This window comes from Heterocephalus glaber, unplaced genomic scaffold (assembly GCF_053883595.1).
Source record: "Heterocephalus glaber isolate CG9 unplaced genomic scaffold, H.glaber_assembly_v1.0 deba00001472, whole genome shotgun sequence".
NCBI lineage: Eukaryota > Metazoa > Chordata > Mammalia > Rodentia > Bathyergidae > Heterocephalus > Heterocephalus glaber.
The window spans coordinates 462,508-472,843 of record NW_028258315.1 but is presented as its reverse complement, the minus strand read 5'-3'; the positions used below and the strand labels follow the sequence as shown (position 1 = coordinate 472,843).

The 10,336-nt window shown below is 40.5% G+C and overlaps 1 protein-coding gene across 1 annotated transcript; it reads left to right on the top strand.

The window, feature by feature from the left end:
• The first annotated feature begins 1,994 nt into the window (after positions 1-1,994).
• LOC147826132 (prolactin-like) lies at positions 1,995-8,746 on the top strand. The gene is made up of 5 exons (XM_087181684.1): positions 1,995-2,028; positions 3,645-3,820; positions 5,059-5,166; positions 6,115-6,294; positions 8,372-8,746. Exons 1-5 carry the CDS (start codon positions 2,010-2,012, stop codon positions 8,561-8,563), a joined length of 675 nt encoding a protein of 224 aa, XP_087037810.1. The 5' UTR covers positions 1,995-2,009; the 3' UTR covers positions 8,564-8,746.
• The last annotated feature ends 1,590 nt before the right edge of the window (positions 8,747-10,336 follow it).

Here is a 10,336-nt window from a genome sequence, read left to right as displayed (position 1 = left end):
TCTCAGCGGGGCCCCAATGAACCTGTTGTCTGGGAGGGCCTTTGGTTAGGGGCTGTGCATCCAATTTCCTGTTGTCTGTGCAGGCTTTTCACTTGGGTCTCCACACACTTATCAATGGTATCAGGGTAAGCCTCTGGCTGTTGCTTGTGTGCCTGTGTAGCTCTTTTCCAGGCAGGTCCTTGGCTGTGTCTGATTGTATGGTGGGTTTTTGCCTTAAGCTTGTGTGCCTGTGGATGTCTTTTCTGGGTGAGTCTTTGCCTTGGGCAGGTGTGCCTGAGCCTCTGTGGTCAGGGCTGAGCCCTTGCTGGGATCTGCCTGCAGCCACACCAGTCTGGTCCACACAGCTTCTCCCTAGGGTCTGGGTGCACTTATCAATGGAATGGCAGGCCTGTCAATGTCAGGTCTTATTTCAGATTTGCTTACATTCCTGAGAGAGGGAATGTAATGCAGCATTCATTTCTCTACAACTCTGCTCCTTTTTCTTAATAATTTAGACTTTCTTTGTCCAAGGAAAACTGTATCTACACAGTACAAGTATATGAAATCCTTTTTCCACTTTTAGATCAACCGAGCCAGTGAATCACCATACATACTGCTTATGATTCAAAATCTAGCACTGCTTAAGCTAAGGTAATTAGAAGATCATATTTCAAAGATGCTAGTTTTGCTTAAGTTGTTTAGTCAGACAATTCATTAAAAAGGTATGTGGTGCTAACAACTATAGGAAAAATACAATAGGAAGAGATTATTTTTTAATTCCTTTTGTCCATCTATTTTCAGAGAGAATGAAATTGAATTAAAAACTCTCATGCGGCTTAGATGCATGGAGATAAAATTTAAGGAGAGTGACCATGAATTTAATTCATTTTATTTCTATCTTTTTGAAAATCTCCAAGAGGTGAATGGAACTTTTGAGTCCAAGAAAGACAGTGTTTGTAACCTTTCTCCAGAGTAATTTGGGTCACAGAATAATAATTAATTATGTTAATTACAGTGTATCCACCTCTATCTTTGGAAAAAGTAGAAATGATAGGCTAGTACTTGTATTTATTTCCTCATCTACAGTGTATTTTTATGTGTGAATATGTGCATCTGTTTGCCTTGAGAAAATGCTATGTTCTTGCCCCTCTCAAAACTCTCTGAGGTCAATGTTGATATCTTGCAGATCTTCTACATGGGTGCACATCAATATGTTTTAAATTATTTATTTCATTAAATTTTTTGGCAAATCTAACTTGTTCACATCTATCTCAATTCCAGTTGAAATAGTCATTCTTGTTGCATCTCACTTTAAAATAGAAGAATAATCTCTATAATTTCTATTGTTTCTCTAAGCCTGTTTCTTAATCTATAAAGTGGGAATAATAATGCAAATTTATGTGTATGCTAAATCCAAAAGCAATAAAGGCATGAAAATATATGATATAAAATCAAGTACCATTAACATGTGTCACTGAAACAATACAAAATAGAAAATGCAGAAATTAAGGAAAATGAGAGGAATCTAATCTGTATATACCAAGAGAATGAAAATTCACCTTTTACAATACTTATTCTATATCTTATGATCTAAGTGTATAAATTTTGAAACTTTTACTTCACCTAGCTATCTTGAAAGAGAAAATTCATAATTTATATTAAATGAAACTAATTTGCAAGTGAAATGTAATACATTAAGAAAGTAGAGATAAAAATAAAGTTCAAATAAAAGACTTCAATAATCCTACAGATCCTCTAGTCATAACTGGTCTCCAGATCACTCCTACATTGTTTCTATCATTTTTACTTAATCTAATTAGTCAAAATCCATTGCTCACCCAATAAAATAACATTTGGGATTTGAAATTATGACTTTGATCTAGTTAGGGACTTGACTGACCAGGTAGAGAGAAAAGAATGTCTGATCAAATATATCCATGAATGCATCAAAGTTTATAACCAACATCTGAACTTGGAGCAGGACAGCCAGGCCTTCTCCACTGAAGAGTGCTCCTGTCCTGATCACCACCATGGATGGCCAGGGGAAAGGTACGTGCATCAAACAGTGAGATGTTGGCTTCATCCAATCCTGGGTGGGTTAATGTGAAAATGTATCTAAGGACAAAAGTGCCAGGTTTATATGGTTTAGAAGAACTATCTAAATGTTGCTCTGGAAAGAATTTGGACAGGGCACAATAGAATGTTTGAGTCCTCCAATGGTGGGATCCTCGAGTTTTGGAGATTTGGCTATGGCTGGAGAATTTTTGCATTAATTTGGGTGCAGGTGGGACAGTGAGGGTGCTTCTGCTGTCTACATGGGAAAGGACAGAGAGCTGCTAATCATTCTGCAGTACAGGCCAGATCCCAGAATAAGAAGTCATCCAACTCAAACACTAGTAATGCTGAGATTGAGGAACTGGGGACTAGAATAGGACCACGAGAGTCACTGGGTCCAATCTTCACAACTCCAGAAAGCAGAAACTAACATTTTCTGGTTCTCATGTCTAAAATATGAATTGAACAACTTGAGCCACCTAATGGAACTTTCAATTCTGAACCCACAATGCATACAGTGATGGCAAATGTGCATCTCATGTAGCTTTGTCAGTTTGGTTCAAGTACAATATCCTTTCAAAAGGAAAAGCAGACAAGTGTTAATTGGCTTCTGAGTGAATGATATTTCTAAGAAAAATAAATTAGAATATATTTCTGATATGAAGAACAGATTCACTAGTCTACCTGTCATAGGCTGTGGAAAAGAAGTTTGCATATATGTGTGCTAATTATTAAAGAATATCTATTCATGATGAACTTCCTGCAGCTGCTAGCTCTTTTTCTATTTGCAAAGCAGTTTTCCATCACAAACATACAGAAAATTTGCATTTGTTTTCATTATATTACTATAGCATGCATATATTTAAATTTTGTAGTCATAATTTTGGAAAAGTAAAATAATATAATATGAATGAACGCGTGTTGTTTTAATTTTGCAACTAACAGGTTATTCAGTTCCATACCACAAAAAAGGGTTTTGAAATGCTGCAACTTAGGAAAATAAGAGTGGCAAAATGTGAAGCAAAGGCTTAGGATTATCATGTTGAGTTAGCAGTTACAGGCCATGGTATCAGTTTTGTGATAGGATTCTTTTCATACTCAGTACTCACAAACATGTACATTTTCTTAAAGCATGAAGATCAAACAAATAGATAAACTGTGGTGTACGTGTCAGCCCATGGTCCAAAACGCAAATGTTAAAAATTGCAAACTCCTACAATATCTGACCATGAGTTAAAGAAGTAGAAGCCCCTGCAGTGTGTGACAGCTGAAAATCTACAGAAACTCCCTCCAAATTAAACTACGGTGAGAAATGACTTAAGCAACCCCGCCCACTATTAACTTAAGTTTCCATAGTCTGCAAAGTACAGAGCACTTCTGGGAGAAATATAAAAAAGCGGGAAGTTCCTCACTTTTCAAACTCTGTATCTGTGCAAGTGTAACGACCAACATAAATGTACACAGTGGAAGGTGCTGATTCTTCCCCAACCCTGCTAGTAGAGTGCCAAATCAGGGGGCTGGGAGAGATAAGGCTCCCATGAGACAAGGCTTGTTTTGGGGAACTTGCATCAGTAGTTTATCTAGAGTGGTGCATGTCTTGGTCTAACCAGGGTCACTTGTAATGCTGCTGGCCATGTCAAGCCTGCTCCTGGGGAAGGATGTGGCTGCCCAGTCTCATTATACCTATGGGACTGGCTACCAGGTGCCCCTCCCAGATCTGTTGGATCGGGCCATCATCCTGTCTCACTACATCCACACCCTCTCTTCAGATCTCTACCAGGAATTTGTAAGTACTTCTCTTTTCTCCTCTTCTCAAAAGGAGCCTTCTCAATAGTGATGGACAAAGACTACAAGTTAAATATGAACACCTCACCCCCCAAATTTCAAGTCATATTAACTAATGGAGTAAAAAATGCACCAAGCAATAAAATGTGGAACACCAAGGAATGAAGCATTCAGGAAATCTATGATTGTCAAAAAGTTTGATGATTTTGCAAAACTTTTCTGAAATCACTTTATGTTTAAAAATGTAAACATGTGACATAAATAACTTTTAGTGTGCTGATTTCTTGTTTTTTTGGTCAATGCCAGTCTATGGTCTTTCTTCACTGAGCACACTGCTGAGATCCAAGGAATGAGAGCAGTTCTGCAGTGAGCAAGGGCTAGGGTTTAGGAAACAACAGGTCACCACAGAGAATGTGGCCCGCTGTCTGTGAGAAAACCTATCTGTCTATCATCTGTCTATCATCTATCTATCTATCTATCATCTATCATCTATCTATCTATCTATCAATCTCTCCACACAATTCATTTTATACATTCATGATTTTCTTTTCATTTTGCATTTTCAACTTGACTTCAGCTGTCTTTGGAATCTTCTTAGAAATCCTTTTCAACTTTCACAACTTTTGATTATTATCAGCCTCTATAATGTACTGGTATCAATCTCAGCCTATTACTGAGAATTTCAATGATTTGTCTGTTTTATGACTTGAGTTTTTCACAATAAAATTTTGTATTTTGGATTCATGATCAATTGGTAAGATTGAGGTGTGTGGATTAAGAGGTAATTGAAAGAAAAGTATAATTTTTATATCAATTTAAGGAAAGTATATCAGTTTAGACCCTTGAGAACCTAGAGATTAAGTAGGTAAATAGAGATGCATATGTATCGTGGCCTTTGGTTCAAATACTAGGGAAAAGGGATTGCTAGCCAACACACCTTTTGTAGCTTTGGTGTTTTGTGTGCTTGTGTTCCACATGTTAACTCATAGGAAGGGTAAGGAAACAATGGCATAGCCAAGGGAAGAGGGTGGGAAGTCAGAAAACTGAGCTGAGCAACAGTGAGGTTCCCGAGGTAATGGGAAAAAGTAGGCAGAAAGGTTCCTTTCTTACTGCAGTTTCAGACTTCATGGAGCGCTCCTTTGTAATCGACTGCACAGCCTTTAAATGTGCTATCACGAAGCGACTGGATTCGTATTTTCCTTCCCAAACCCAGCTCACTGAATTTCCCATTGTTTCCAGGAATCCCTTTACTCTCAGGACTCAGACTTCTTTGTTACGTACACGACAAAGTGCCACACAGCCTCCATCGCCACGCCAGGGGACAAGGAGCAGGCCCTGAAGATCCAGGTGAGTCCCCAGCCCAGCACTCCCAGGCCTGCTGAGGCAGTGACTGGCTTTGTGTCCTGTGGGCTCTGAGAGCTCTGTGGTCAGTGGGGACAGTGGTCTCACTGCAGAGAAAAGTGGAGGGAGAGTGAGCTGCCAAGAACACTCACAGGGTGCCTGGAAATGTTAGGGAAAACCAAGGGCTGGATGGGAGTTGTGCAAGATCTATAAATTACAAATGCAGATGACAATATTTTAACCAACACCCCACACCTAGGATTTTATGTAGCAAATGCAGTGCAGTTTATCTTAGTACAGGTGAGTGTGAGTCCTGCATTTGTGGTGTTTACATCACGATGCCTCTCAGACCTGTGCTGTCTCTCCTGGACTCCCAGCACCCTCCTCCTCTTCCTGCTTCCACTTCTCTGATGCTGACTTCCTTCCTCACTCAGCACTCGCTCCCCTCCCCCTCCATGTCCCAACTGAAAGTCCCCCTGCTGTGCGTGTCCTGCGGAAATTATGTCACGGCTCCAGAGGTGCAGCTCTGGTCTCTGCTCTGATGACAAAAACGTGAGCCCATCAAACCTCAATAATTTATCCGTGCCCTAAAGTTTTCTTGTTATAATCTGTCTCTTGATTTCCTGCTACAAGCACAGTGTTAAGGTGATTTTTAAATGAAAACATGGAATTGCAGAGGGAAAATAAAATTGAATTTTATCCATAACAAATCTTATTAGAGTAGTATTTATTTTAATATTCCAGTTGTGTGTGTTTGTTTGTTTGACTGTAGCAGTGTTAGGCCAATGGCTTAAATTGCAATTTTAAGAACATGTGTGACTGATAGAAAGATTTTACACACAGAGAGGAACATCAGAGCATTATTTAAGGTCAGGCTCTCTGAGCAGAGGTTGCATGTAAGTAACCTGGCTGTGTCTCACCCATGTCCCTGGTTACTCCAACCTGACTGCCCAGCCGAAGGACTTGATCATCCTGGTGATCCACTTGCTGCACTCCTGGGACGACCCCCTGAGCCACCTCATGACTGAAGCAGTTCACTTGCCAAATGTCACCTCGAGCCTTACAGAGAAATCCAAGCTGATACAGAAGAATATTCAGCAACTTCTAGAAGGCCTGAACTTGTTTGCCAGACGGGTAGGCAGCCTCCTTATCCTTCATTGGTTTTCACTTACTGGGGTCTCCTCTGCTTTAGGAAATACAGTGACATCCCCTGCTTTGGAGGAATCACATTTAGGCCGAATGTTGCACCTTCCAGTCTGCTATGCAACAAAGCAGGAGCCGTAGCCAACAGTGCAGATTCCAGTGTCAATGAGTCTCAGGATTCAGGGTGCTGACAGTGCCCCCTTCCCTGCTCTGTCCATGGAACCACCAGAACTGGTCCCTTCACGGGGTGGGGGTCAAACATTTTCCATGGAGGGAAAATCAGAGAAGAGCACCTACAAGAGGATTCTGTTCCTCACAGTATTTTAGCACTCACACACTGAAATTCTGCTCAGAGTCCTTCTGTTTTAGCTTCACCAGATGATTAGAATCAGAAGGGAGAAAGGAAAAAATCAGAATCAGATTGTATGCTCAGTCCCCACTGCCCCACACTACCTAGAGGAGACCAGGGAAGCCACAGCATCAATGTTATCTTAGAATCTCTTTTGGAATATTTCTTATTATATAATGTATAAATTTCAATGCACCAGAATTTTTGGTGTTTGTAAATTAAAACTCTTTCCATTGCATTTATCTCCCCAAACAATTTGTCATACCTTGATATAATTACTATTTTCAGTATGCATCTCCATTCGAATAGGACAATTTCAACAATAGTATGATAAGCAGTTTTATGAAGTTCTCAAAATAATGCATCATCTAAAGAAAAATTCATGATTACAGAAATAATAACATAAGCAATGATATATTTCACTTTTTATGTCCTAAGTACTTGTTAAATTGTATAATTTTTGTGATCATCATTAAAGAAGTTTCTCTTCAACTCACAGACATAGTATAATGCAAAGAACATATTAACATAGGAACACAGAAAATAAACACTTAATTTTCAAATTATTTTCTTCAATACTAAAATCCAAATCCCAGATCTCACTAATTTGTTCTGTAATGCTTCATTTTCTGTTCGTTTTTTTTCTACTACTTGCTCCTTTGTTCTTGTTCATACCATGGTACATTTTCAGTTTTTAGTAAATTTTATTTTAAGGATCAAACATCAAAAGTAAAAAAAAAAATTAAAACCCAGAAATTAAGGGAGCCAACACACTCAAACACACTTTAAATTCCAATGAAAAGTTTTCTTGCTTGGTTGGACAAAGTTCAGCGGATTAGCTCCATAACTACTCCAGATTTGTATCCAGTAACTTTTGAAATGTGCTGACATCTTTAGAGGTGTCAGGATGGTTCCTGAGGCGGGCCTCCCTGGAGACTCACAGCCTGCAGAGGTCTCAGAAGGACAAAGGGCCCCACTGCCTTCTCTCTTGCACTGTGTAGCACTTTCTGAAGCACCATGCTGGCCCAATTCCACAGCATGGTGCTCACCACAGGGGTTTCTGCCAACACCTGCCTTCTCAGAGGTGCTCATTTCCAGCTACTGGAATTCCAGGTAACTCAGAATAAAGCAGCTACTCTCACAGAAAACTGGAAGGTACTAATCCTGGATGAAGCAAAAGATTCCTGACTGTCAGAGACAGTCCTGACTTGAACATATGCACCTTAAAGCACCAAGTGCAGTACTCACCATCTCTGAGGATTTTTATTTTACAGACACCCTATGAACAACAGATTCCATTCAAAGCAGTGCAATATCAGTAATGAACTATCAAAAGAAATACAAAAGGGTCATCCAAGACAAGTTTTGGTAGATGTGAAATTTCCTTAAGTGACAGACTGCAAGCTAGCCTCTCTGCAGTCTTCAGTAAAATCCGTATCTGTATTCCACAAGCAACTTTCTGGAAGTCCAGTCCCACTCCAGCAAATGCACACTTCACCTGCGATCATGTGTGTGTCAGGGAAATAACTCAGGTGTTCTGCTTCCAGCTTCGGAAGACTGATAGATTTATGATACCCTGGGTGAGCTACATGAAAACCCAGACTTTGGCAAAAGTTGTATATTTCCATCTTTTTCTCTAATATTAATTGAAAAACTGATAGGAACAAAGATAAGAAGTACTGTTAATAAGAGAAATAAGTGACTGTCTCTGGCATGTAGGTTGCTCCTCAAATCAGAGACTACGGGGACTCTGCTGTCTGGACCCAGCTTCCCTCCCTGCAGTCAGCTGACGGAAAAGAGCGCCTGAACACTTTTCATCACCTGTGCCGCTGCCTGCGCAGGGACACACATAAGGCTCAGAGTTTCCTAAGGATCCTGAAGACCCAAGTTGCCTATCATGGCCACTGCTAAGCTCATGTCCATTCCTGCTGTTCTGAGATGGCTCTTAGCTGTCAATGCCTTGGGAAGCTTCTTTTAGTTTAATGGAATTTCATGCATGCTTGGGTGTAACGGTGTAAGGTTTCTCTCTCAAAAAATAAAAACAGTATTTAGCATTGCCAAAATATTAGAAGTCAATGTGTCAAAATTTCTTGCCTTCATTTAATTGAAATCTCCCACAAATATATCACTACAATTGAGAAGTTGATATCAAAATTTCTCAAAAGTCTTTGATCCTCTGTCCCTTTGAGAGGAATCTGTCTTCCTACTTCCCATTATCTAACTTGGGGGGAGAGAGGGAAGGGAGAAGAAATGAAAAAAAGGAACTGGGATGTGTTTCATACATGCACCAAATACACACAAGGAATGCAAACATTATGTATTGCGCAATGTACTAATAAGCTAAAATTGAGACAATTCTTACAAGTAACAGAAACTAGCCTTGCAAATAAGACAACTAGTAAATTACTGTAAATTTATAGTGAATTAATACAAGTGAAATTGTGATCATCAAAGTGTGAATTTTACAAGAATTATTCTAGTCGTATGATAAAGCCTAGTGAATTCTCAAGCCATTTGTGAAAATGAGCCACATCCTATCAGCTAACATTCACAATATTTTGACTCTCAACACAAGTTGTACCCTAAATGTCCCTAAATAGTATGAGACTTGATGAACAGCATAAATATTGTTACAACACAACATGACATGGCTTCAGATCTCAGTAACACATGTGTTCAACTGTGTACCACTTCATCCCTGGTTCTTTATCTTCAGCTTGGAGACAGTCGATATATTCTATTCACTCTGGGTTTAACAGGTTGATTCAGTCTAGTTCTAACTCCATCTTATACTCAATTATTTAATAGCTTACCCTCCTGTGTAGTGGCTTAATGAACACAGCAGGGAAAGTAGATGAGGTTCGTTCCTAAAATGGTTTTCCCTCTCTTTCTTCTTGAACTCCACTTCTCTGACTGACAAGGCCAATCTGATCTCCCTCTCAGTGGCAAGTGTGTCTCTGGTGGGGTGCACCTGTGTTTTTACAAGACATGCACCAGGGGGACAACACTCTGGGCAGTGTATCCCACAGAGCCATGTTCTGGTTTGATTCTGCTATGCACCACCGAGCTCTGCCACCTGCAGCATTTTTTCTAGTCTCTGCTACTGCCCCCTGGCCCTGAGGGCACCAGGATGAAGGGAAATGGCTCAAGTTCAGCCAGCTGCCACTGGACTCCCAAGGCACTCCTGCATCACCTCCACTCCAAGCTTCGGAGTGGCATAGACACTGAAACACTGCCATCCCTCCAGAGTTCCCACCAGCTCTCTTCTCTCCCTCTTCAGGCAGACATACACTGTGCCAGGGCATGGGGCTTATTAGCAGACATGAACCGAGAGTGAGATGCCACTCTTCCCTTCTTTCTAAACCAGTAAGCAATTATCTCTACCAACACCGGAATGGGCCATCAGTCTTGAGCACTTTCTACTACCAGACTGAGTTCTACCATTTCCTGTTCCTCCAAATGCCTCATCTGTCACTGACTGAGCTTGAAGCAAGGTGAGTGCAATTGTGCAGCCCAGTGTGGCTCTGAATGACCTAAGATGAGGTCTCCTGTAGGCCAGCTCTCCTTGGAAGGCAGAGGGCTTGCCTGGCACTGTTTGTATCTGTGTGGGATTTCCCAAGTGATTCTGACAGTCAGTGATGGGATACATCCCATTCAGCATCCTCTCAGAGAGGCAATAAGGAG

Coding starts and splice junctions, on each gene's coding strand:
- LOC147826132 (XM_087181684.1), top strand. Junction 3,821..5,058: donor CAGATCTCTACCAGGAATTT/GTAAGTACTTCT, acceptor CATTGTTTCCAG/GAATCCCTTTACTCTCAGGA. Junction 6,295..8,371: donor TGAACTTGTTTGCCAGACGG/GTAGGCAGCCTC, acceptor TCTGGCATGTAG/GTTGCTCCTCAAATCAGAGA.